This window comes from Panicum virgatum, chromosome 5N (assembly GCF_016808335.1).
Source record: "Panicum virgatum strain AP13 chromosome 5N, P.virgatum_v5, whole genome shotgun sequence".
In the NCBI taxonomy this organism is placed as follows: domain Eukaryota; kingdom Viridiplantae; phylum Streptophyta; class Magnoliopsida; order Poales; family Poaceae; genus Panicum; species Panicum virgatum.
Genome location: NC_053149.1, coordinates 24,290,871 through 24,318,730, shown reverse-complemented (window position 1 = coordinate 24,318,730; position 27,860 = coordinate 24,290,871). Strand labels below are relative to the sequence as shown.

Here is a 27,860-nt window from a genome sequence, read left to right as displayed (position 1 = left end):
TTAGTCTAAAAAATACATAAATAATTCATTTTTATTCAAAAATATTTGAAACCAGTACCAAATTTTTTCTAAAATGTTAGATATCTGTCGGTGCTCTATTGGGAGCCACTTTCATCTGATTTATTCCTATTCCAATATTTTTAGAAAAAGTAATAAAAACTAGTAACTTAATCAAATAATATTCAAATAATTTCAAACAGTGCACCAATAGATAGATGGCATTTTTATTAAAATTTTGGTACATGTTTCATATTTTTGTGATTTAGAATGAATTAGTTATGATTTTTTATATTAATTTAGTTTTTTTAAAAATTTCACAAAATGGGAAACCACCTTCAAAACCAACTAAAGGGCTAAATTTGCACGGTTTCGACAGTTCAATGGCCTTTTACATCCGGTTTTGTAGTTTAAGGTTGAAAACCAGACTTCTATGATGGTTCAAAGGTGTAAATTGGACTTTTCCCTTCAAAAAAAGGTCCATAAGAATGATCTGACTGTCACCACCTATTGTTATCTGTTATCGTATTTGAAGAAAATGAGTGGTCGAGTTTAGAGTTAAAAATATCAAACAAATTATAATTTGGAATGTAGAAGTATTATTCTAATTTTAATTATGTTAGATGTAATGATAAGCTAAACATAAATAAAGGAAGACACGGGTATATAGCAAGGAATAACATCCGCCGCCCGCCACGACATATCACCGACCCATTCTTCCCATTTTCGCCTGCGCTTCCCTTTCTTGCCGTGCCCCCTACAGGCCTACTCCCCTCCCCTCGACTCGAGTCCGCCGCCTTCGTCTCACGTTTCTTCACCCAGTCCCCCACTACTCTCCGCCTTAAACCCGCGCAATCCAGCGGAGGAATCCATCTCCGCCGCCGGCGACGCCTCCCAAACCCTAGCCACCCCGCCGGCTCCGCCGCGCGCGCCAATGCCCCACGCTGAACCCTAGCAGCAGCATCGTCCTCCTAGCTCTCCCACGGCCGTCGCAAATAGTATTTGCCCGAAGATGGCGGCCGACCCCGCCGCTGCGGCGGCTGCCTCGGCGGCGGCTGCGATCTCCGCCGTGATGGACTGGCGCTCCGCCCCCGACGCCCGCGCCGCCGCCTTCGCGTACCTCGAATCGGTCCGTGCTCGGTGCTCCTCCGTTCCCCGACCGTCACCTTCCTCATCCCCTTTGGGCCTCGTCCCCCCTTGTCTGCTTTTGGTTTGCTCTCGCGTGTGGTACTGCGGTGCTGTGCCGAGCGCTTGGTTGGTTGATGCCGGCTTTGTCGTGGCTGGATTTTTGCCTAATCCGTGAACTGTTGTTTCATGGGCTTTGTGGTTTGATACGCTAAATGTTAAAGTGGTTGTGGCACTACAGCGCATTTTGTTCTGCTACATGATTATTTCTGTGTTTCGTTCAGCACTGGATTCATTGTCTAATGGCAAATGACGCTCCAACTAGAAAAGTTCGTTGCCATTATGTTTGTGCCTGGTCTATAAGAAAATCCCATATGCCCCATTTCTCCAAAATGCAATAATGTGGATGGTATGCTGACAAAGCTTGCTAATTGCAGGTTAAGAGCGGAGACGTCCGAGCATTGGCAAGCACATCATTTCTCTTGGTACAGAAGGATCAGGCATCAGAGATCCGCTTGCACGGGTTCAAGATGTTGCAGGTGAACCTTACCTCTGTTGTGATTTTATCGAACGGTATTGTGCTGATTGCTTTAGCAAGTAGTAGCATCTAATTTTTGAACTCTCCAGTTGTTCTTCGCTGCTGTGTTAGCTTAGGTGCACTTATTTCCGTTGAAGTCCATTCTAAATTTCACAAAGCTCCATGAGCTATAGCAAATTGGAAAAAGTCTGAATTATTCCCCTCAACTATAGCCAAAGTCTGGATAATCCCCTAAACTATCGTTTGGTTCATTTTACCCCTCAAACTATGCTCTTTGGTTCAAATTATCCCCTAATACAATTTTTCCTTTTTATTTCTTCACGCATACATGGAGTTTTAAGTTGAAATTTTACAAGATGATAGTACACATCATAACACATGATAGAAAAAACATATCATAATTTATATTATTATTTTGATAGTTAGGATATTTAATAATACATTAATCATTGGAGTTCAAAATTATAATAAAAATAATGATGAAAAAATTATAAGAATTTTTTTAAATATGCATTGTTATGTCCACTACCACCCTGCAAAAATTGAAATTAAAATTCAACTTGTTTATGGAGAAACAAAAAAGACAAGTTGTATTATGGTGTAAAATGAACTAATGGCATAGTTTAGGGGGTAAATTAGACCAAGGTATAGTTTAGGGGGTTATTTAGACTTTGGCTATACTTGAAGGGAGTAAATTGAACTTTTTCCTAAGAAATTTGAGGAACTTCTGTTGCTTCTAGTAAATTGCTACACCTTATCATGCATTTCTTTCCAAGTGATAATATAGTTGGTGTTAGAGGAACAGAGCATGGCACTGTGCTTTGATCTTGTTTGGCTGCTTTTTGATGAGTTATCTTGTATGAAGTGAGAATAAAAAAAATCAGGAAGATGCAAAAAAGTTTCCAAAAACTGTATAACGACATGTTTAGCCTCAAATGACCTTATGTATACTGGAATCCTGGAAATTTCTGTAATATGCAAGGGCATAGCTATTATTAGCTTTCACTGTTACAGATAACATATTCTATTATCTCCCAATAGTTTCCAATGGCATATATCTGATGGTGTACTGCAAATGCTTGATATTGCTATTGTGCTACTTATTTGGCAACCATAACTTCTTACTTACCTTGCTAATTATTACCTCGCTACAGTTGAATCATAGCGCTAAATGATGATTATGGTCATTTAATGTTGATCACTACAGTAATCGTGTTCATTACATTGATTAATATGATCTTTGTTCTCATTTTACATTGATTATTGTAGTTTTTTAGGAAAATATATTTTCAATATTGTAGCTATCATCATATTGTACTCCTTCCATACGTCATTGTTGTTTGCCTAAGTTACTGTACTCACTGTAGCTTACCTTTGTCTATCACTTGGATTACAACTTTTGCACCTATAGACTTGACAAACTGGAATTCAGATCAGCTTAACTCTAATTAACTGGGTTACAACAGGAATAGGCAGCAATTTTCTTTTTTGCTTCATTCACTGCATGCACCATTGCACCTGACAAAATATCAGATGTATTTGGAATGCAGTAGTGGAGTGTGGGAAAAATAACAGAGGACCATTGGAGAAAAAACCAAAAGCAGCCGCAACAACAATTTTATTTCCAAATCTGGTGGTAAAGTCAAAAGGAAAATAAATAACAGAGATGAAACCCGAAATGTACAAAAAGGGAAAATAAATAAATTAGCAGGGATAAAAGGGAAATAAAGAGCCCAACATGAGCAACCAGAAAAGGAAAAAAATTAGTAGGGGTAAAGAAAAGGAAAAAAAGAGGTATTAGTAATAGCAATAGTAATAAAGTAATAATGATGGTAAATGGGGAACTGACAGTCTAGGTGATATGTTGGGTATGTGGATTGCTGTTTTCTGTGCACTCCTACTCACTGCTCACTCTTTCGGTATATTCCAACTTCCAATCTTTCTCTAAGTCTCTCTACTGCTTCCTCCCATGTCAGGGCTTGGCCAACCATTTCCTCTCTTGGATATGTCCAAAATATCCCAACCGATGTTTCACTTGTTGCCACCTCTACTCTTATCACGTATATTGTTGATTTAATTTAAACTTGATCGTTCCTAGTTTAACCACAAACCCGTTGCAACATCCGCATCACTCCTACGCTTATGTGCTGGATACACAGCTGCTTAGCACGTCAACATTCTGCCATCCACAATATCACGGGCCTAATTGCTGTTACTAAACATATCCCTTAGCTGTACTAATCATGAACATATCGTACAATTTTTTATAGAAGTGGAGCTATATTGGCATCCATGACTCTCTGTCCTGGAAGAATTGATGATTTCTTACTATCTTTGCAGCACCTTGTGAGATTGAGGTGGGAGGAGCTCAGTGCTGCAGAGCGGAATGAATTTGCTAATTTGACCATTAATTTGATATCAGATGTTGTTGGCCCTCATGAGATGTGGGCCTTGAAGAGTCAAACAGCTGCTTTAGTAGCAGAGGTTTATCACCTTATCTTTATTGTTTCTCGTTCTGTTGAAGCCAATTAGATGCAAGCCTGTACTTCAAATCCTTTTCCTTAGCATATATCTTCTCTTTGTAGGTAGTTAGAAGGGAGGGAGTTGCTTTGTGGAATACCTTACTCCCATCTATTGTTTCTCTCTCTAACAGTGGTCCAATCGAGGTAATGTTTCCCATCAGCCTTGCAGATTTAAATCTGTTCTATCATCTTACTGGTTGAATTGCATTTTGGAATCCTTTTGTGTTAGGCTGAGTTAGTTGCCATGATTCTAAGGTGGCTTCCAGAGGATATCACTGTTCATAATGAGGATTTGGAGGGTATCTATCCTTCCTTTTGTTTTAATTTCTTATCTATGTCCAAGACTTCCTTCCAACTGCAATGATTCCAAGTTTGAACGATAAAATAAAATTAGAAGAACAGAAAACCTTTTTTTTTTCTCTTCTGCAAAGTGTTATGTTAAGTATTTGTTGTGACCAATAGGTGATAGACGGAGATCTCTGTTACGCGGCCTTACTGAATCCCTGCCACAAATCCTGCCACTTTTGTATTCCGTAAGTTTGTCTTTACGCCTTTACTATGTCCAAAAGACACCGAATAGTTCTGTCGGTTTGCCTAATTTCATAATATCCCAAGACATACTAACTTGAGTGTTGTGTAATGTCTCATTTTGTAGCTACTTGAGAAACATTTTGTCGCTGCTTTAAGTGAGCACTCAAAGCAGCAAATAGACTTGGCTAAACAACATGCAGGGACAGTGACATCAGTTCTTAATGCTGTCAATGCATATGCTGAATGGGCTCCTGTGACAGATCTTGCCAAACATGGTTTAATTCACGGGTATGTTTACTAGAGTATCTGATATCCCAAGTTTTTGATGGGATTCAGTCACTTGTCTCATAAGTTGTTTTGTTCATTTTGCAGATGTGGGTCCTTGCTATCTTACAGTGATTTTCGCCTCCATGCTTGTGAGTTTTTTAAAGTAATATGTCAGAGGTACAAAGAGACTTTAAGTACTTCACTAAAAGTTCAATTCACTGGTAGCCTTACCCTTTTCTGATATGTTCTTGGTTTGTGTGGTGCTCTGTCTCAGAAAAAGACCTGTGGATGTGGCAGTTGCTGAGTATGATGCTGCAATCTGCAACATCTTCCAGGTGTTGATGAACATTTCACAACAATTTTTGACCAGATCTGGCATGCAGCCCAGTTCTATTGACGAAAGCGAGTACGAGTTTGCAACGTGTGTTTGTGAGACAATGGTTGCTCTGGGATCTTCTAATATGCAATGCATACTAGCTGATGGAGCTAGAACTTTCCAGTTCTTAAAACAAGTGAGCATTTCCAAATACACTTCTCATACGTTTTGAAAAGTAAATAATTGCTTGTACTACCGTACAGCATCTTCCCTTATTTGTTCTAGGGCTAGTTGGCATCAAGGGACTCAAAAGAAATATCTCCGGGGTTGTTGAAATTTTGTGAAAGACTGCCTATTTCTTTTTGTTTGAATGTGAATTTCAAAATTAAAACATCAGAATAAAGATAGCCTAAAAAGCTGAGTTTGACATGAAAGTGCTACTGCTGTAGTTGCAAGATCATATAATCTATGTGGTGGTGTTAGTTTTGATTCCACATGTTCCATCCTTGTTTTTTTCCTTCTTTTATGTGGAATTGTAAAAATAAGTGGAGCTGATTTGGGATTCAACCCACTCCGTGACACGTGCTTAGCAGCCACCTGAACAGCTGTATTTGCGTGTGTAACTCTCTGGTTGATTATATCAAAATCAAATCAGATGAAACTTTCTGGTTGGTTATGTCAGGACCTCTGCGAAGTCCTGTTATCACTGAATATTTGTTCCCTGGCTCGTCTGTAAGTGTACTTACTGGTTACCAATGTGGTGATGTTCTATGTCACTTGCATGCGGGCAATACCCATTAACCTGTGTAATATCACTGCATGAGTAGTTGGATATGCTTATCGAAATTCATGCAAGTCTTAAAATTTCACTAACATGATGATTTCCATGTGTTAGCATGTGGTCCCTTACTTTTTACTATTCTTTGCAGATGCTGGAGTATTACCAACATTACAAGATCACGCTTCATTTCCAGTCTTTATTATTTTGGCTGGTATACTCCTTCCCTTTTGTTTTCATAGTTGAAATGCATGCCATATATTTTGTAACTTGAGGGAATTTAACCTAAACTTTGCCTAGGTGGTATTGAGAGAACCATCAAAAGCTAAGTCTGTCGCACGTGTTTCTGGTGACAATTCAACTGCTGGTATTTCTGCATCGACTGGTGATTTATCAACAGAAAAGGAGAAGAAAGGGGTGTCCGTATTTGTTACCGATGAAATATACAGTACAATTTTGGATGTTTCTTTCAAAAGAATGCTCAAGAACAGTGGAACTGCATCTTCCGGGTTGTTAGAACTATGGAGCGAAGAGCTTGAGGGGAAAAGTGACTTCTGCAACTACCGCACCAAATTGGTATGTGTTATTTTCTCATGAGTCATGACTTCTATACAAATTAGTTGCCCTTGGTCCTTGTTAATCTTCAAACATTATTTGTGGTTACCCTTGTCTTTCCTTGTCATCTCCAGTGTCTTGGAGTTTGGTTTTATGATGTGAAGCTAAAGCAATAATAGGAGCGTGGCTAGTTATCTATAGTACATATCTGTGTCCTTCAATTGGTGATTCTTTACCTTGCTGTGAACAACATGTAGTTGCCTACTACGTTCTCCTTCCTTGCAAGTTTTCAATTTGATTGTGTGATTTGTCATAGAGGTGAAACTTTTTTTTGTAGTATACAATTAGGAGGGTATATAGGTATTAACTATGAGTAAATTAGAAGGCTATTTACAGAACCTCTTTAGGACCAATGGTAGAATTATCTGGCCTCTTGTTTACAATACAGTTAGCTGTTATGCATTTACTACTTACCAATTATTTTTTGATTCTTCCTGCAGTTGGATCTCATTAAAATCACTGCTTCACAAAGACCTGTGATTGCTGCAGCAAGCATTGTCCAGAGAATAAATGTTGTTTTTGGAGATGCTAATCAAGCAACTAAATCCCCCCAGGTTCGATTAGCTGCATATGTTTATCACATCAACTTAATGATTTATCTTTCCATTTTGGTCAAAGAAGGTCACCTCTGCACATTGAATTTTGGTTCCAGGATCTTGATGCAATGGAAGGGGCTCAGCTGGGGCTTGAAGCAGTTGTCAGTGCTATATTTGATGGCTCAGTTGATTATGGAAAGACTGATGTGGAGATGAAATCCCAACTGCACAAAATTTTTGAAGGTTTCACCCAACCTAACTTTATTTTGGACTAACTATTGGGGTCTTCAGTGCTAAGTTCCCGTCTACTTTCACCAGGCTTACTTCAGCAGCTTCTTTCTTTAAAGTGGACAGAACCTAACCTTGCGGTTATTCATGGTCATTATCTGGATGCTTTGGGTCCTTTCTTGAGACATTATCCAGATGCAGTTGCCAGTGTTGTTAATAAGCTTTTTGAACTGTTGACGTCTCTCCCCATCACATTTCAGGTACATTTATCTTTTTACTTCAGTAAATACCATAGTACTCTGATTCCATGTGAAGCAGTAAGGCAGGGGACTGATATCCTTCATCTGATTCGATTCCATGAGTTGTGTTGCTGTTGCTGTGAGTCTTGTGCTTGATAGTTTCTTTTGTGAATGAATACCTGTCTATTGAACCTGCCATGCCAATCAATTGTGATGGTTGAATGACATAGTATGTAGTAGTAGTTGGAGTTGGAGTATGGTCTCCATTGTAGCAAGTCTGAAAAACATTGCCGCGAACCATGTGGCATGTTTTGTATATATATGTAAAGAAGGGGCAGCTGTGGAGGTAACCAAACATCACTACATTCACCATTGTTCATCAGTTTCCTAGGGCTCAACATGAGCATTCTTAACAACTGCAGAAACAAAAAGCTGATGCCACTTTAAGCTGGACAAATCTTTTGATGTCCACTCATTCCATGCCTTTTTTATTCTGTTTGCTAAATCTGAATTATTTGGTTGCCATGTCATTGCACAAGTTTTGTGTTTACATTTCTCTTCCTACTGTTTACTGTATGGCTGTATCTGCAGGATCCATCAAACAATTCTCGCTTAGCAAGGTTGCAGATATGTTCATCATTCATTCGTATATCGAGAGCTGCTGATAAAGCTCTTCTGCCTCACATGAAGGTCAGGCTCAACTCATAATTGATTGCCACTATCATTTTATTATTCTACATGGAGTTGCTTTATGACACATCTTGGTATTCTGTGGCAGAGACCATTTACAGTACCATCTTCAAGTTTCTAGTGCAGTTGTTTTCACATTCATTTCCCTGTTTATCCCATAGTTACCAGAATCATGGTTCGTTGGATTCATGGATGGGTTCGGGATTTGCTACTTTTTAGAAGTTAGGTCCGCTAGGCTATAGCGCATTGGTTTGTGAATCAGGAATTGGGTTTGTGAATGGTTTTCAGTTTTATGATTGGAATAATATTGCTAATGAAGAAGGAATGGGAAATGGAAAGAAATAGGTATCACATTAGTTAATAGGCCCAGTCTGTCACTTAATCATCACAAACCCACACCAACCTGCCATTTGCTGGATAATATCTTTCTTGTTCTGCTCTAATCCCCCTCCAGTCCAACTCCAGGGCCAAACCTGCAGCCACCCCTACTTGACCAGGGCAGCTTCTTGGCGATTGTGCGCTGGGATGAGTTGGCGACAAACACGTGTTGCGGACTACTAGTGGCGCATGAGCGCAGCAATTAGCTAACTACTACTTGGTGTTGGAGTATATTGAGCCCATGTGTATACAGGCCCACCTAGAGGCCCATGTATAGGTTCTGTATATACCCACCCATCTAGGGTTGGAGGAATACAGTGATTATTCCCGTCATTATGGTATCAGACTAGTTTCTTTTCCTCTTCTCCTACCCATCCGCCGCCGCTGCCGGCAGCCATGGCCGGCCGCCGGCACCGCCCCTCCCGGTGCCGTCCCCCTTCTCCCCTTCCTCCTTCCCTCCCCTCCCCTCATCTTCCTCTGCTGCCGCGCAGCAGGCGCTGAGCTCTGCTGGCGCCGCCGCATCCTCTGCCTGGGGCGCCGCGGCCTCCTGGCCGCAGATCCGGCCCGTGGCCGCCCTGCAGCCCGTCGCCGCCGCTGCAGCGGCTGGCGCGGGCGCGGGTACCGGGCCCCGGCCGGCCGCCGCCCTGGTCTCCTCCCAGCCGCCGGCCGCCGCCCTGGTCTCCTCCCAGCCGCCGTCCGCCGCCCTGGTCTCCTCCCAGCCGCCGTCCGCCGCCCTGGTCTCCTCCCAGCCACCACAGGATGGCGCCGCCGCGGATCCCGAAGGTGCTGCCACCGCAGCCGCCGGGGGTGCAGGCGCGGGGGGCCTGCGGGCGCGGGGGGAGCGCCGCCCAGCTGCAGCCTCCCCTGCAGCAGGCACCGAGCGCCGCCGCTCAGCTGCCGCCTCCCCTGCAGCAGGCGCTGCAAGTGCAACCGCGGTCCACGGCCGACGCTAATGCAGCTGTGGCCGACGCCCAGAGCGCCCGCGCTGCTGCCCAGCGCGCCGCCGCCGTCGATCCGGCCGTCCTGCGGGCCGCGGCGCAGCTGCTGCAGGCCGCGGGCGTCGATCCGACCGCCCTGCAGGCCGCGGCGCAGGTGCTGCAGGATCCCGCCGCCGTCGCCGTGGCCCACCGCGCTGCTGTCGCCGCGGGCAAGCAGCCCGCCGCCGACGCCGCGCCTGATGCCGCGTGGACCGGGCTCGGAATGTCGCCTGCGGATGCGCCGCTCTCCGCCGCCGCCCTCCGCGCCGCCAAGTCGGAGGCTTCGGCGGCCCAGGAGCGGGTTCCCGGCGTCCGCTCCTCCGATGTGACAGCCCGGGGCCTCTTTACACTCTTCGCATTCCTGCTTCCGCTGCCTCGCCTTCGGCTTCTTCGTCTTCTGCTTTTGCCGTGACGCCTTCTTCCACCACCTGTCACCGCCGGCTTGGTCACCCCGGCCGCGATGTTTTGGCTCAGCTCCGCCGTTGTACCGATGTTCCATGTACTAGGGCTCCTGCTGAGCACCTCTGTCATGCGTGCCAGTTAGGTCGTCATGTTAGACTTCCGTTTTCTTTTTCTTCTCCGCATGCTGCGCATGCTTTTCATCTCATTCACTGTGACTTGTGGACATCTCCTGTACTCAGCATGTCTGGCTATAGATATTATCTGGTCATTGTTGATGATTTTTCTCATTACTCTTGGACTTTCCCTTTGCGCGCAAGTCTGAGACCTTCCCCACCCTCCTCCACTTCTTTGCCTGGGTGTTCACTCAGTTCGGCCTCACCGTTAAGGCCGTCCAGTGTGACAACGGGCGGGAGTTCGATAACTCCACCTCCCGGTCTTTCTTCCTGTCTCGGGGTGTTCAGCTGCGTATGTCTTGTCCGTATACCTCTCCTCAGAACGGCAAGGCTGAGCGGATGATTCGCACGACGAACGACGTCGTGCTCACCCTTCTGATCCAGGCTTCTCTCCCCCCGCGCTTCTGGGCTGAGAGCCTCCACACCGCCACCTACCTGCTCAACCGCCTTCCGTCCACTGCTTCTCCTGCTCCCACTCCACACCACGCTCTTTTCGGTACCCCTCCTCGCTACGATCACCTTCGGGTCTTCGGGTGTGCGTGTTACCCTAACACCTCTGCCACCGCTTCTCACAAGCCGGCGCCACGCTCGACTCGTTGTGTGCTCCCACTCCACACCACGCTCTTTTCGGTACCCCTCCTCGCTACGACCACCTTCGGGCCTTCGGGTGTGCGTTACCCTAACACCTCCGCCACCGCTTCTCACAAGCCGGCGCCACGCTCGACTCGTCGTGTGTTCCTCGGGTACTCCCCTGACCACAAGGGGTACCGATGCTTTGACCTCACCTCTCGCCGTGTTTTGATCTCCCGACACGTCTTCGACGAGTTGGATTTCCCCTACTCCACACCTTCTTCTGATCCCGAGCTGGCGTCTCTGTTTCCGACTGACCCGGTGGTACAACCACCATTACCTGTCTGTCCTTTTCCTGCAGGTTTTCCCGGCGCCCCAGCACCGCTTCCGGTGATCCCTGCTGCACCGAGCGCGGCCCCGGTGCCCGCGGTCGCGCCACGCGCGGCCCCGGACCTCCGGTCGTGCCGCGCACGGACCCGGTGTCTCCCGCTGCGCCACGCGCGGCCCCGGTGCCTTCCCCTGCACCTGAGCGGTATGCTCAGCCGGTGCAGGTGTACCGGCGTCGCTCGGCACCGAACCCGGCGCCGCAGCGGTACGCTGAGTCGGTGCAGGTGTACCGGCGTCGTTCGGCGTCGACACCGGCGCCGCCTCCTGCTCCGGAGGCTCCTGCGACGCCGACACCGGAGCCGTCGCCGCCGCCGCCTCCTCCGGCTCCCTCTCGAGCCGAGCCGGAGGTGTACCACCCGCCGGTCATCCATTGGGATCCTCGGCATATCCATCCCATGGTGACTCGGCGGATGGCATCCCAGGCCGCGACTCTCTCCGCCTCCGAGGGAGAGCCGCGGGTCTCTCCGGTACCCTCCTCCGTCCGCGACGCCTTGGCGGATCCTCACTGGCGTCGCGCGATGGAAGAGGAGTACGCAGCTCTTCTTGCCAACCAGACGTGGGACCTCGTGCCGCGTCCGTCTGGTTGCAATGTGGTGACTGGCAAGTGGATCTGGACGCATAAGCGTCGGGCTGACGGCACACTGGAGCGCTACAAGGCTCGCTGGGTTCTCCGGGGGTTCACTCAGCGGCCTGGTGTGGACTATGATGAGACTTTCAGCCCGGTCGTGAAGCCCGCTACGGTGCGCACGGTCCTCTCGCTTGCGCTCTCGCGCACTTGGCCTGTGCACCAGCTGGACGTGAAGAATGCGTTTCTTCACGGCACCTTGTCAGAGACTGTTTACTGCTCTCAGCCTGCGGGATTTGTGGACTCGTGTCGTCTGGATATGGTCTGCCGGCTAAACAAGTCTCTCTATGGACTGAAGCAGGCTCCACGGGCTTGGTACTCTCGGTTCGCCACGTTCTTGCTGACACTGGGGTTCACCGAGGCCAAGTCTGACGCGTCTCTCTTCATCTACCGCCGTGGGGATGAGACTGCATATCTGCTGCTATATGTCGATGACATTGTGCTCTCAGCTTCCAGTCAGCAGTTGCTTCAGAGTGTCATCTCCTCTCTGCAGCAGGAGTTCGCTATGAAGGATCTCGGTCAGCTCCACTTCTTGGGCGTCACTGTTGAGCCTCGCCCGTCTGGTCTTCTCCTTCACCAGCGGCAGTACGCCCTCGATATTCTGGAGCGGGCTGGGATGACTGATTGCAAGGCTTGCTCCACTCCCGTCGACACTCAGGCGAAGCTGTCTGCTGATCTGGGTGATCCGGTGGCTGATCCTACTGTCTACCGGAGTCTGGCCGGCGCTTTGCAGTACCTCACCTTCACCAGGCCGGACCTCACCTACGCTGTTCAGCAGGTCCGTCTCCATATGCATGATCCCCGGGAGTCACACCTTGCTGCGCTGAAGCGTCTCCTCCGATACGTCCGTGGCACTGTGGACCTTGGCCTGGTACTTCACCGCTCGTCCTTTGCTGAGCTGGTGGTCTACACCGACGCTGACTGGGCTGGCTGCCCGGACACTCGTCGCTCCACCTCCGGCTACGCCGTCTTCCTGGGCGGCAACCTGGTCTCCTGGTCGTCCAAGCGGTAGCCGGTTGTCTCCCGCTCCAGTGCCGAGGCGGAGTACCGGGCTGTCGCTAACGGCGTGGCGGAGGCGTCCTGGCTACGACAGCTCTTGGCGGAGCTCCACAGCCCGCTCGCCAAGAGTACACTCGTCTACTGCGACAACGTCAGCGCCGTGTATCTCTCCACCAACCCCGTCCAACATCAGCGGACGAAGCACGTGGAGATCGACCTACACTTCGTGCGCGACAGAGTCGCAATCGGCGATGTTCGGGTACTCCATGTCCCGACTACCTCCCAGTTTGCTGACATCTTCACCAATGGGCTGCCCTCCTCGACCTTCTCGGAGTTTCGATCCAGCCTCAACGTAGCCGGTGGCTAGTTGTGGTTACGGGGGGTATTTGCCCTTTGTACTCTATTTGTACTCTCATCTTGTCCAGTCTTGAACACCGCTGCGTCGGTTGTTCAGACTGCGTGGGGTGTTAGCTTTCATGTTGTCCAGTCTTGAACACCGCTGCGCCGGTAGTTCAGACTGGGGGGGGGGTGGTGTTGGAGTATATTGAGCCCATGTGTATAGAGGCCCACCTAGAGGCCCATGTATAGGTTCTATATATACCCACCCATCTAGGGTTGGAGGAATACAGTGATTATTCCCGTCATTACTTGGCAACAAATCAGTCGGCCGCACATGCCTAGGCACAGCTGGTGTTCCTGTTTCCCTGTCTACAAAATTTGCAACGCTTCAATTCTTGTTTTTCCTGTCTAGCTTCTCTTAACACTTCGACACAAATTGTTTATAGCGTGTTTTTTTCCCCATCTGTTTTGGGACGGTCTGGGAGATAAAATAGGTGGGGGATTACTTTCAAGTGATACGTGAAAATGTTTGCACCTAGAATTCAAAACTATTGAATTAAGCATTGGAAACTTCTCACATCTCTAACTTTTAAGCCAAATATCTGAAACTTTTATTCCCGAATTGAAGAACTTTCAAAACATATATCAAAAACTTTATACAACTCAACTTTCAAGTCATATATTAAAATCCTTGCACTTGGAATTAAAAAAAAATTGTCAAACCATATATTTAAAAAGCATCCTACATGATTACATCTATATTGTTCAAGTTAGATATCAGAACCTTTGTACTTGGAATTCAAAAACTTTCAAATCATATATACATTACTTTTTACATATCTATCTTTGACATCATGTACAGAAATCTTTGTGCTTGTAGTTGAAATCTTTGTATCCAAAACTAGATAGATTTGAGATCACATACCTAAAAAGGTAGTGCATCTCTAGCTTTCAAGTAATGCACAAGAAACATTAAATTGGGAATACAAAATCTCTGAAATCATGTGCAGAAAACTTTATACTGGGAATACAAGAAACTTTGTACTCGGGAATACAAACCTCTTGATTTTAGCTGCTTGTGGAAAAGAATCGCATGAATTTGAGCAAACCCTATGCATAAACCCATAAAATAAACTGGATTTTTTTAAAAATAAAAATAAACTAGGTCGATAACACCTTGTGTCTCAAATTGATTAAATAATCAAGAACTATGTATACAAAATTACTTCATATATGGATTTGCGGAAGGGCGCGGACCTCACCTTGCCCCCCTCCTACTGCAGCCTGACATCGCCTACGGCCATTCTCTATCGTTGGACATTACAGCTATGAACACTCCAAATCCCAACCACCAAAATCCTAACAGCTCTAATAAAATCTCCTCTTCCTCCTCTGGCGTTGCTGCAGCACCTCAGCACTGGATAAGTAGTTGTGCTACTAATTTATTTTTGTGTGGAGAGAAGGAGATTGGAGACAGCTCGAAGTCGAGACGATTGGCGAGAGGGGTGAAGCTCGTGCATCTAAGGACAGGGGTGAAGTAATCGACTCCTCGAACGAATATATAAAAGGTTGTCCGACTAAGCCACGTACAAGCACATGTGTCAGTTCGCTGCAACCGGCTGGTAGCGCTCGCGCGCCCGTTAAGATTTTTGCTACCTGTCTCTCTCCTTGTTCTACTTTTACTTCCACAAACGCAGCTCTGCGTCTGGCATTCCTCACTGACAGCCACCATCTTTCACCAGTTACTAGCAAACTGGATAGCCTGTGTCACCCTTGTCTCTCTGTTAACTTGTTTTGCCTAGGACAGCAGACTGCTTTGCCATTCTGATGCCAGCCGAATCCCTCCCTGCATCATCCCTTCATTGACTTTCGCATGCATGGTGGTGCCCCCAACAACTCATGCCTCAGCCTTGGAGATGTCCGATCTCCTTAGCCCGTTTGGGTGCATCTAGGCCTCATGTACCACCCACCATTTCTGAGTGATTCAGTTTGCACACCAACCATGAATTGGTTTGCTTGAACTGAATTACGATTTGTGGCCCTCAGGCGGGATTCTGGTAACTATGATCTACCCTTTTACTCACGAGAGAAAAGTGTGTTTCGTGATATTTAGTTGTAAGATGGAAGCTTAATGGTTTCGAAGGTGCTTTCGTTGATGGCTTTTGGCTCCATTTAATTCAGCCGTGTTGTGCTTCACCTTGAAGTTTATATCAATAGTATGTGTGCTGTGCTGCATAATGGAATATTTGCTGCTATAGAAACTTTATTCTGTTAAGGCAGCATCATGGCTCTGAAAACGTGCTATATAGCTGCTTTTGAGTTGTTTTTTTAATGAAACAGTAGGGACCCTCAGGCCAAAAGAAGTGGCTTTGGGTTGTTATTGTGTTCAAAAGTAGTAAAATAAAACTGTGGATGATAAGCCACCACAATACCAAACTAAGCCTAAATAAATTCTTATTAACTTTTTTTTCAGATTTTCATGTACATTCTCAGCTTTCAATTTTTTTATGAGCTCTGACTTGAAGGGCAATATATAACAGAGTTCAGGTTCTGGTTTTGTCCCACATAGGAACAAAATAAATAAAATGAGACTGTAGGCATTACTAGTATAGGACGGTAACTAGGAAAGTCTGTAGAATGGCCCGCCTCTTCTGGAATCACAGTTCATTTTCAAATTTAAATTTTGGAATTTTTCAATATACTATTAGGTTGGTGTTTGTGATTTGGTACCCTCTGGGGAACCTTGCCAGTTTGCTACCTTTGTTTGCTTTGTGGCCTTGTAAACAATTGTAAATACATGCAGATTATGTTACATTGAAGTCTTTTAGCCATATCCAATTACCATCCCTTTTGAACTATAAAATACAAATTGCGGCTACAGTTCTATGGTATATGAAACTAGTCAAGAAACATATGTGATAAACTTTTGTTACTGGTTGGTGTGGTGAACTTTCATTCTTGAGTTGAAAAGGATCTGAATTGAAGAAAGGTAGAATGGGAGAAACACCACACCCAATCAGGGGGGTGAGCCTTCATATATATAGCCAATGTGGCTTGTGTTACAAGGAAACTATCCTGGTACAAATCAATCAGCTATACATAGCAACTACAATAAGCTATATATGTCAGGTTCTATACATTTCCTAATACCCGCCCGCAGTCGCAACGGGAGGAGTACGGACGCAAAGACTGGACCGAAACTCTGTGAAGAGCTGTACAGGGAGGCCCTTGGTCATGATGTCAGCGAACTGATGAGCGGAGGGAACATGAACCCGGACCTGTCCAAGCGCCACCTTCTCGCGGACGAAGTGAATGTCGATCTCGATGTGCTTCGTGCGCCGGTGGTGAACAGGGTTGGCCGTCATGTAGACGGCACTCACGTTGTCACAATAGACAACGGTGGCGGAAGCGAGGGGAACATGGAGCTCCTGAAGCAACTGGCGGATCCAGCAGCACTCAGCAACGGCATGGGCGACCGCACGGTACTCGGCCTCGGCGCTGGACCTGGACACCGTGGTCTGACGCTTCGAAGACCACGAAATCAGGTTGTCGCCGAGGAACACGCAGAAGCCTGAAGTCGAGCGCTGGGAGTCCGGACAGCCAGCCCAATCGGCGTCGGAGTAGGCAGTCAGACTGTCGACGGGGCCGGTGCCGATGTGGAGGCCGTAGGAGAGCGTGCCCTTCACGTAGCGCAGGATGCGCTTGACCAAAGCGAGATGAGGCTCGCGAGGGTCGTGCATGAAGAGGCACACTTGCTGGACAGCGTACGCCAGGTCAGGCCGAGTCAAGGTGAGGTACTGAAGAGCACCCACGAGACTCCTGTAGTCGGAGCTGTCAGAGGCAGACAGCGGGGCACCATCCGAGCCTGAGAGCTTGGCCTGAGTGTCAACAGGGGTCGCCGTAGAGTGACACTCAGTCATGCCGGCACGCTGGAGAAGATCCATGGCGTACTGTCGCTGGGACAGGAACAGGCCGTCAGACGAGCGCGTGACGGAGATGCCGAGGAAGTGGTGCAGGTCGCCGAGGTCGGTCATGGCGAACTCAGAGTTGAGTTTGGCCATGATCTGCTGAAGAAGCGTCGAGGACGAAGCGGTGAGGATGATGTCATCGACGTAGAGCAGCAAGTAGGCGATGCTCGCGCCCTCTTTGAGCACAAAGAGGGAAGTGTCGGAGGCCGAGGCGATGAAGCCGAGTTGTCGAATGAAGGAGGCGAACCGCTGGTACCACGCTCGCGGCGCCTGCTTGAGCCCGTACAAGGACTTCTGCAGGTGGCAGACGTGATCAGGGGCGGCGGGGTCGACGAATCCAGGCGGCTGCTGGCAGTAGACCGTCTCGTCGAGGTGGCCGTGAAGAAAGGCGTTCTTCACGTCGAGCTGGTGGATGGGCCAGGCACGAGAAGTGGCGATGCTGAGAACAGCCCGGATGGTTGCCGGTTTGACCACCGGGCTGAAGGTCTCGTCGTAGTCTATGCCATGCTGCTGGGAGAAGCCTCGGACGACCCAGCGCGCCTTGTGCCGAGCAAGAGTACCGTCGGAATGGTACTTATGCTTGAAGATCCACTTCTCGGAGACGACGTTGGCACCAGGCGGTCGGGGAACGAGACGCCAGGTGCCGTTGTCGATCAGGGCCTGAAACTCATCAGCCATGGCAGCTCGCCAATTCGGATCAGCGAGCCCGCTGCGGTAGTTCGCCGGGAGCGGGGACGGGACGATGGCGGCCAGCCCCTTGTACTGCACGCGCGGAATAACACCAGACTGTGTACGAGTCACAGGTCCAGAGAATTCCGGGGCAGCAGGCACAGGAGCAGGCACAGGCGGAGGAGGCACAGGTGCGCGCGGTCGGCGAGAGTAGACCAGCAGCGGCGGTGCTGGGGGCGCTGGGGGGGGTCTGGTCGGAAGTGCAGGGCCAGACCCGCCCGGAAGTGCAGGTCCTGATGGGGGCACTGGACCACGCCCGCCGGGACCTGCAAGCTCGGAGGAGGGAGGCGGCTGCTCAACGTTCGAGGAGAACGGAGCGACCGCGGGCGCCGAAGGCGGACGACGAGCTGCACGGTTAGTAGAGCAAGGCATAGTATCCACAGTATCGTCGGCCAAAAAATCAAGGGACGATGGGGATGCAGTAGGGGAGACGTCTGCAAAAGGGAAGTGTGACTCGTCGAAGACAACATGACGCGAGATGATGATGCGCCTGGTGGACAAGTCGAGACAGCGGTACCCCTTATGAGCTGTAGGATACCCGAGGAACACACAGGCTGCGGAGCGCGGGGCTAGCTTGTGTGCGGAGGTCGCCTGGAGATTGGGATAGCACAGGCACCCAAATACTCGCAGGTGATCATAGCTAGGCGGCGCGCTGTAGAGGCGTGTGTAGGGGATCTCGCTGTGAATGGAGGACGAGGGGCGCCTATTAAGCAAATAGCAGGCGGCTGCAAGTGCCTCAGCCCAGTAGGATGCTGGCATGGACGCATGAAGCAGGAGAGTGCGCACGGAGTTATTGAGCGTGCGAAGAACACGCTCAGCCTTGCCGTTCTGTGCGGAGGTGTACGGACACGAGAGACGTAGCAGGGTGCCATGGGCCGCCAGGAAAGTTGACGTGGCAGTGTTGACAAACTCTGTGCCATTGTCGGCCTGAAAGCACTTAACGGGCAGACCAAACTGAGTGCGAACATAAGCAACGAAATCAACTATAGTCTGGTGGACATCAGACTTGCGTCTGAGGGGGAATGTCCAGCAGAAATGAGAAAAATCGTCCAAAATCACCAAGTAATAAGAATAGCCAGAAATGCTAGATACTGGTGACGTCCAAACATCACAATGAACAAGCTCAAAGGGTGCAGCAGTATGCGAAGTAGATGAAGTAAATGGCAGGCGAGCGTGTTTGCCAAGCTGACAAGAATGGCAAAGCGAATGGCCTGAATTATTACAAGATAATAAATTGTTTTTATTCAATCTAGCTACTGCTGCTGGAGCGGGGTGGCCGAGGCGCTGGTGCCACAAAGTGCTGGAGGCGGCGACAAGTGCAGACGCGGTGGAAGACTGCAAGGTGTATAGATCCCCGTCGCTATTGCAGCGAAGAATCACGCGCCCCGTCGGGATGTCCTTAACAGAAAACCCGAAAGCGTCAAACTCAATGGAACAGTGGTTGTCGCGGGTAAACTGACGAACAGAAAGTAAATTCTGAACAATCGAGGGAACGACAAGAACATTATTGAGTGCAAAAGTGGACGCTGTGGTGGCGAGAACGGAGTGACCGTGAGACGTGACTGGGATACTAGTACCATTGCCTACTAAAATTGAAGAGATGGAAGTGGGCAGACGTTTGAGGAGTATACCATCCGAGGACGTCATGTGGGAGGAGGCGTCGGAATCCATCACCCAGGGGGAGGACCCTTGGACAGACATCTGCTGGAGGGCTGCAATCAGCCCAGCTTGATCCCATGTCGAAGCTTGGGCCGGAGGAGCAGCGAACGGGCCTGGCGAGTACTGGAGAGGAGCAAACGCCGTGTGGGCCTGCTGCGGCCCAAGTGGAGCGAAGGCCGCGTGGGCCTGTGGCGGCCCAGAACCCAGCAGGCCTGGCGAAGGGCGCCACGGCTGCCCAGCAGGCGGCCCACCAGCGCCGGCCCAGTACTGGCCGCCCGGGTTCATACAGAACCAGGGCCCAGCAGGCGATGGGCGCTGCGAAGCGCCGAAGCCGCCGCCGTGCGCGCCGGACCCTCCGCCAGATCCGCCGCCGTTCTTGCGCCCGCCCTTCTTGCCGGAGTTGCGCCTCTGGCCGTCGCCGCGGGGCTGCTGCTGCGGCGCCTGCTGCTGACCGCGGCAGCCAGCGCCGCCGCAGGAGGAAGCAGAGCCGGCGATGAGCGCCGTGGCGGCGGCGACCTTCTTCCCATTCGCGAGGCGCAGCTCCTTGAGGGAGAGTTGGTCGCGCGCGTAGGTGAGGGTGAGGCTGGTGGCAGCGACGTGGTCGGCGGTGCCGGCAAACTCTTCGTTCAACCCGCGGAGGAGATTGAGGACGAGTTGTGGCTCGTCGACGGGATGGCCGATGTCGCGGAGCTTGTTGGCGGTGGTCTTGACGCGGAGGCAGTAGTCGTCGATGGAGGAATCCCCTTGAGTCATCGAGTGGAACTCGTGGCTCAGGAAGATGGCCCTCTGCGCCTTGTTCGCCTGGAAGAGACCGTCGATGGCGACCTAGAGCTGACGAGTGGTCTGGGTGGTGCCGGTCGTGGCCATGTCGAGGACGGCCTCGGCAACGGAGCCGAAGATCCAACTCCGGACACAGCAATCCGCCTGCTGCCAGGAGGAGTCGGCGGGGGAGGGTGGAGCAGTGCCGTCGATGTGGGAGATGACGCCGAACTTGCCGCACATGGCAAGGAAGCTCGCCGACCACCGGGCGAAATTGCTGCCCTGGAGTTCCAGCGTCATCGGCACGTGATGCTTCACGTTGACAGAGGCGAAGGGGTGGACGAACAGAGGGCCGACGGAGTCGCCCTGTGTCCCTGGAGAGGAGGAGGAACCAGACGAGAGGATGGTTGATCCGGAATTGGCGGACGTCATGGCGGCGGCCGTCAATAGCAGATTGGATCAGGAAAAATAAAATGCTGCGGCCTGGAAGAGAAGGCGGCAGCAGGGAGGGAGACGCGGCGGCCAGAGGAGGCGGCGGCGTGGGTAGGCGCCGAGGTAAGGGCTCGGCGAGATGGTGGTTGGGTCGCGGCCTGGTGGCGGCGACGGGGGTTTAGCGGAAGGGAGAGGAGCCAGGAAGGGCCCGGACTCTTGATACCATGAAGAAAGGTAGAATGGGAGAAACACCACACCCAATCAGGGGGGTGAGCCTTCATATATATAGCCAATGTGGCTTGTGTTACAAGGAAACTATCCTGGTACAAATCAATCAGCTATACATAGCAACTACAATAAGCTATATATGTCAGGTTCTATACATTTCCTAATATGAATAAATCAGAATGCAACTATGTTTTAGGGCTTGTTCTAATTTTCCATGCATCAGACTTTAAAGTTGGTCTGACCATTGTTTATGAGGTCCTCTGATTGTTGAAAATACCTTTTCCATTGTTACAGAACATTGCTGATACAATGGCTTACCTTCAAGGAGAGGGTCGTTTACTACGTGGTGAACATAACCATCTATGTGAAGCGTTTCTTGTGATGGCATCTTCTGCTGGGTATTTGGCCACTAAACCTTTTTAAATTTATGCCTGCAGCCTTCAAGTATTTCTGGTGTTGCTTCTATTATAATTTGTATTTTTATTTGTTTCCATAGGATTCAACAGCAACAGGAAGTCCTTGCTTGGTTACTTGAACCTCTAAACAAGATGTGGACTCAAGTGGAATGGCAAACTGCATACTTGTCTGATCCTACTGGTTTGACAAATATGTTTGCTGATAGCCAATTTATGTGGTCAATTTATCACACTGTTACATTCTTTGAAAAGGCACTCAAGAGGAGTGGAACCAAAAAGTCTACCACAACTCCACAAGCACCCACCACAACAGCAGCACCTGGTTATCTGCATCCAATATCTTCACATCTAGCATGGATTCTGCCCCCTCTCTTAAGGGTATGTTTGGCAGTTTGATTATCAGTTGAGATAATAATGAGAATTACAAGAATGGAAATTATGTGATATTACTCAATCCTATTATAAGCTTTCTGCAGTTACTTGCTCTGCACTAGCTATGCTGATAAATAACTGGCGTTTTAACTTTTCTCTCTTAATCTGTTTTTCGATTTTCAGCTGCTGCGATGCATACATGCTCTCTGGGCTGAGCCGTTTGCTCAGTCTCAGACACGGGAAATCAAAGCAGCAAAAAGCATGACTGTTGCGGAGCAGGCTAGCCTTCTAGGAGAGACAGGCAAACTTACCAAAGGCCAGGTTGCACCTGCTGATGGATTGCTGGAAGTTCAAAGAGATGGAGAATCCAAGGAAAACAACATAAAAAACTGGTTGCGCGGGATCCGAGACAGCGGGTGAGAACTATGAACTGCTATTACCACTGCAGAATACTTTCGCTGAAAATGGAATCTATCCTTGCAAACTTTTCTTTCTCTTGTTAGTCTAACAACATTAACAGCAACATGGGTGATCTGTGGTCAGAGTGGGATTTGATTGTGTTTGGTTGGTAGCCTCACTAGTCTTGCGAGATATTGTTATCGCTGCAACTGTTTGACTGTTATCTGGATATTTACCAACTTGGCAATGCCCTTGCATAGTTGGGTAGGGCTGAGCAATACAGTTTCCACCAAACCATCTAGATAAAACCTGTGAATGAATCTAGCAGGCGATGAAGAAAATTAAGCAGCTGCAACTATCGAACAGTTAGGACCGAAACCGTCAACAGTGCTGATGAGCAGCACCCCTTGTTGGTAATTTGGCCTTTCACTGCTAATTTGTGGTAAAACAACTCATTGTGGTCAAAGCCTTCTTCAAGTGTTATTGTGGATTCACTCCCATCTATCTACTAAGTCTTGGCTGGGTAACACAATGGAAGGTCATGCACACATCATACTATCTTTGTTTAAGCCACATCATAAATAAGTAACTGATTATTCAAACAAAAAAAAAGCTACTGAAGCACAGTTAGGTAGAGGCGGAAAAAGTTTTAAAGCAATCAATGGAAAGAGTGTAACTTGACAAAATTTAGAAGCAGAAGTTGTTTCTAAACCAAATTCTGCAATATCAATTTTACCAAATACTCTGTACATGATTTGGCTATAATCCAAAGTTCCAAATAACCTTCTTTCACTTGGTTTTGGTCATGGCCAAGTTTTGGTGGGATTATTTGCAGTTCAAACCAAACATAACCTACTATTCATGTCATGTAAATGTCTGAACCCTGGTCAATTTGAGATATTCTTATACACCCTGCAAATTTAATATTAAATATACTTGATTGACACTTTAAGTCATCAGAATCAGTCGTATATTGCAGTTCACAAAAGTTAAAAACGATCTCTCCTGTTTGTTGTAATCTTTTTTGACACGTGCAAAAATTGTATACCACAGGTACAATGTTTTAGGATTGGCAGCTACTCTTGGGGAAGCATTCTTTCGATGCGCAGAGGCTTCCTCTGTCGCACTTGCTCTTATGGAGAATTTACAAGTTATGGAGTTTCGGCATTTGCGCCAACTTATCCACCTTGTTATTATTCCATTTGTCAAATATTGCCCTGCTGATCTATGGCAAGTGTGGCTAGGGAGCCTTTTGCAGCCATTGTTTGTCCATTGTCAGCAAGCTCTTCATTATTCATGGTCCAGTCTTCTTCATGAGGGTCGGGCTAAGGTTCCAGACAGCATTGGTAATCTTTCTGGGTCAGAACTGAAGGCAGAGGTCATGGAAGAGAAGTTGCTACGTGACTTGACTCGTGAAGTGTGTTCTGTGCTTTGGGCTTTAGCATCACCAGGCTTAAATAGTGGACTTCCATCCTTGGAACAACTTGGACCTTCCAACCGGATGGATTCTTTGAAGAATCTGGAATATTTTGCTTCAACTTCTCTCACTGGGTAATGCAAAAATTTCTAGCACGTTGCATGATTTAGAGAACTTGTATTTGAAGGATTTCTGTTTTAACATGTTTGGCATTTTATAGCTCTTCAAGAATTTTGTTGCCTGTTATAAATTGATCAGTCTGACCCATTTATTTAACCTACTTCCTTTGCTGTATCTGCATCTCATAGCTGTAGCGTTACCAGCATCTCGTAGCAGTGACTAAAAAAAACTATTAATATTGCAAAAGACTTTTGAGGATAAATTTAGTCCTATTATTTTCATGCAATTTCGAGGCTATGTTGTTGTTGTTGTTGTTGTTGTTGTATTTTCATGCAATTTTGAGTTTATTGGATGAAGTCTAAAGCATGGATCAAAAATAACAAATGAAGTCTGATGTTTTTTTTCCTTTCTTTCACAGATTTCTTATGCTTCATGTTGGCACAGCTCTTCCTGCATTGAGAATATCAGTTGAAGTGTTTAGTTGGACTGATAGTGATGCTGTGACTAAAGTTATCCCCTTTTGTGGTGCACTGATTCACCTTGCTGTTGCTTCAAACCAGGCTGAGTTGAGGCAGTTTGTTGCAAAGGATTTATTTTCTTCTATAATTCAGGGTTTATCTGTTGAATCAAATTCCATCATGAGTGCCGAACTTGTTGGGCTTTGTCGGGAGATATATGTCTATCTGTCTGATAGAGATCCTGCACCTAGGCAGGTAATTTTTGTGGGTCACATAATTCACGATATAATAATGTAGGGCAATTTCCTTATAACGTAGTTGCTCTAACTCGACAGTAGTTGTGCTATGCCTTTTAGGCCTTGAAAGTTTATGCTATTGAGAAGGGGTTCACTTTGATTTCGAGTGCTATAATTAATCCTTCATGTTGATTTCGAATGCTATAATTAATTCCTTCTAGTTTAAAACTAGAAAACTGTACACATGTTGGAGCAGTACTTTCTATGGGCATGGGTACATTCGATGATGTGTATCATGTTAACTTTATTTGTGGGCTTGTTTTGAACTATTTCTTTTTTTCATGAATATTGATATTTTCGATGTTAAGTACTGTTTTAGATATTCGTATCATTGCCTAAGTGGTATTGCACTACTTATTATTTACACTTGTTACCTTTGTTATGAAAAATGAGTGCTTATTATTCTTTTTCGTTACTTAGAAGCCTGCTAATATTTAACTTTGGTCGTTGATGTGTTGGACTCTATAATAGGTTAATAGCTGCGGTTTGTTACACATGAGCAAGTTTGACTTGAGTGCATGGTTCATGACCACATTATTTGTAGCAATTGTTGCGATAACTCTCTAGACTCTAGACCTATTAGTGACCCACCTTTTTTTGTCTACACATCAATATTCCCTTAACTTTGGATAGTGTTATCATTTTTGTCATTGTTGTTTCATAGGTTGCAACCATTTTAACTTTTCATAGTTTTATCATCCCTTAACTTTCCTTATTTTCTTTGTCTTATTTTAAAAATCATTAATATTAGTAGTTAAGGGCTATGTTGTAGCTACTCACTACTTTTTAGTAGGCCTTGCTGTGGCAGACTGATGTCAACATTTGTATGTATTGATAGTGAAGTTTCGAGGTACTAAAGTATGCAAGTGAACAAATGTGTGGGCATAGTATTGATACTTTTCGGTATTTAGGATTGGTGCTACAAAAGGATGGCGATATTGATGAAGATGTTAGGCATAGAATTTCAGCTGGCTGGTTGAAATGGCGGCAAGCTTCTGGCATCCTTTGTGACAAGAGGGTGCCACAAAAGCTAAAAGACAAATTCTATAGGACAGCAATTCGTCCGGCGATGCTATACGGTGCTGAATGTTGGCCTACAAAAAGGCGACATGTCCAGCAACTGAGTGTAGCAGAGATGCGGATGTTGCGGTGGTTTTGCGGGCACACAAGGAGGGATAGAGTCCGGAACGAAGTTATTCGGGATAGGGTCGGAGTGGCACCAATTGAGGAGAAACTTACCCAGCATCGGCTGAGATGGTTTGGACATGTCCAACGAAGGCCTCCTGAGGCGCCGGTGCGTAATGGGGTTCTTGAGCGGGTCGACAATGTAAAGAGGGGTAGAGGTAGACCTAAACTGACGTGGGATGAGTCGGTTAAGAGAGACCTTAAGGATTGGAATATATCTAAAGAGATAGCTTTGGATAGGAGCGCTTGGAGACTAGCTATCAATGTGCCTGAACCTTGAACTTATTTCTTTCGGGTTTCATCTCTAGCCTACCCCAACTTGCTTGGGAAAAAAGGCTATGTTGTTGTTGTTGTTGTTGTTGTTGTTGTAAATGAAATATCGTTACCAATGAGTCAATGGATAGTTTACAAGCACAACCTCCACTGATTGCTATTTAGTAGTAGGATGAAATTCATGTTCTAGAAAAGTAGGATGCAATTCTTTACCTGGTCAGTTATGTGCATTGGGAATAAATTTGAGTGATTCGCCTGTAGGTTCTTCTTTCCCTCCCACACATCAAGCAGGAAGATTTGCTAGCGTTTGATGACTCTTTGAGTAAAACTGCTAGTCCGAAAGAGCAAAAGCAACATATGCGAAGCTTACTTCTGCTGGCTACAGGGAACAAATTAAGAGCTCTTGCTGCCCAGAAGACAACTAATGTGATTACCAATGTTACAAGTGAGCAACTTTTTTCCTTTTATTTTCATTATTGTGTATTGCACCATCAGGTCCTTTATATAACCAGCAGAAAGTTGGGGTCTAAATGCACATGGTTACATTTCTTCCGCGCACCAGATTTATTTTTCATAGCCTCTATGGAGTTTTATCTGTTGCTTGCCATAAAAGATGGTTATTTTCGTGTCAAACCAAAATCGGTTCCCTTTGACCTGTTGCTTTAGGCATTTAGACAATGTCCGACATCTAATGTCAAAGCTTATTACCTCAAAAAAAATGTCAAAGCTTAAAGTTAGGACATGTAACATGGGGCGAGAGTAGTACGAGGACTAGGGAGTTTTTGTTTGCACTTATAATTTTGTGGCTTGCTAATTTTTTGTTCCATGTAGATTGATAGCTCGAAATGCAGTGTTATGCTATCAAATAATTGGAGCTTATTTGAAATTTTACAATATCCCACATTAACATACATTGCTTTCTTGCAGCTCGAAATAGGAGCTCTTCGGCACACCATGGAATTGCTGAAGAAGATGGCCAAATTGGATTGGCCACACTATCATCAACATGACTTGCTAAAGTTTTTGGGCGTGTAAAAAAAGGTAATATAGAAATGGATCCTAATGTGGTAACTACTGGCGGATGATGGATTCGTGCAGCATCATTATGTGAGGATGAATGCATGCTAAGATATACGGCTATAACCTTGCCATCATGAGCAACTGACCGATTCTTTGGTTTAGACGGTTTTGTTTTGTAGATGGTACGGTTTGTACTTGGTAACCGTGCGTCGATGTGTGGGTTTCGGGGAGGTGGTGAAAGCGGTATATGTAATTACCTGTAGTTTATAGTTAACATACTTCAGTTTGCGATAACTTTCCAGGTCATCTGGCAGCACCGTTCTTGTGACAGAAAGGGTTATTAGTTTTTTTTATGGTACAGGATTAGTTTAGAACCGGTAGATATGATTAAGCATTCTTTGCATCCAAGGATTTTCATAGGGGTTTTGGAAGGTTTCTAGATTCTCTGAAAACAATCGAATCTGCTAGACAAGTTTTATTTTCTTCATATTTCCTCCAATGCATTCTCTCCTTTCTGTGTTTTTTCTTATCGCGTTTTGAAGTCATGTACTAGTATTCTATAACGAGGTACTTCAAGTACTACAGATTGTCTACTGAAAGAATCCCCGTTTCTTTTTCTTCTATCTGTGCGTTTGCTAGTGCAGCGTCGTAAAGAAACGTTGAAAAGTTCAATTTGAGCGCAATATCATCTTCGGATATTACTTCGACGTGTGTGCATGCAGTGTGACAGGGACCTGGACCTGTAGGTTTTGCATGCGACCGTAATTTTTTTCTTAGCTTATGGGTAGGCATGTCATTTTTTTATTTCTAAGATTATGGTTGGTTTATTTGGATGCGACGGTGCTTGAGCCTCACGAGCGACAAACAACGTAAACTACGTCACTTAGTTTATTTGTC

At 46.8% G+C, this 27,860-nt stretch overlaps 1 protein-coding gene across 1 annotated transcript; it reads left to right on the top strand.

The window, feature by feature from the left end:
• The first annotated feature begins 697 nt into the window (after nt 1-697).
• On the top strand, nt 698-27,543 carry LOC120672487 (protein HASTY 1-like). Its single transcript, XM_039952907.1, has 22 exons — nt 698-1,126; nt 1,560-1,661; nt 4,001-4,144; nt 4,246-4,326; nt 4,412-4,481; nt 4,645-4,715; nt 4,838-5,001; nt 5,086-5,157; nt 5,255-5,492; nt 6,226-6,288; nt 6,375-6,650; nt 7,130-7,243; nt 7,342-7,468; nt 7,544-7,713; nt 8,284-8,382; nt 21,302-21,405; nt 21,504-21,801; nt 21,979-22,211; nt 23,248-23,745; nt 24,150-24,444; nt 26,205-26,388; nt 26,871-27,543. Exons 1-22 carry the CDS (start codon nt 1,010-1,012, stop codon nt 26,951-26,953), a joined length of 3,603 nt encoding a protein of 1,200 aa, XP_039808841.1. The 5' UTR covers nt 698-1,009; the 3' UTR covers nt 26,954-27,543.
• The last annotated feature ends 317 nt before the right edge of the window (nt 27,544-27,860 follow it).

Excerpts from the sequence above, each read along its gene's own strand:
- LOC120672487 (XM_039952907.1), top strand. The coding sequence starts at position 1,010 with ATGGCGGCCGACCCCGCCGCTGCGGCGGCTGCCTCGGCGGCGGCTGCG. Across the intron at positions 4,145-4,245 it reads CAGCTGCTTTAGTAGCAGAG|GTAGTTAGAAGGGAGGGAGT; the intron begins GTTTATCACCTT and ends TTCTCTTTGTAG. Across the intron at positions 5,493-6,225 it reads CTTTCCAGTTCTTAAAACAA|ATGCTGGAGTATTACCAACA; the intron begins GTGAGCATTTCC and ends TATTCTTTGCAG.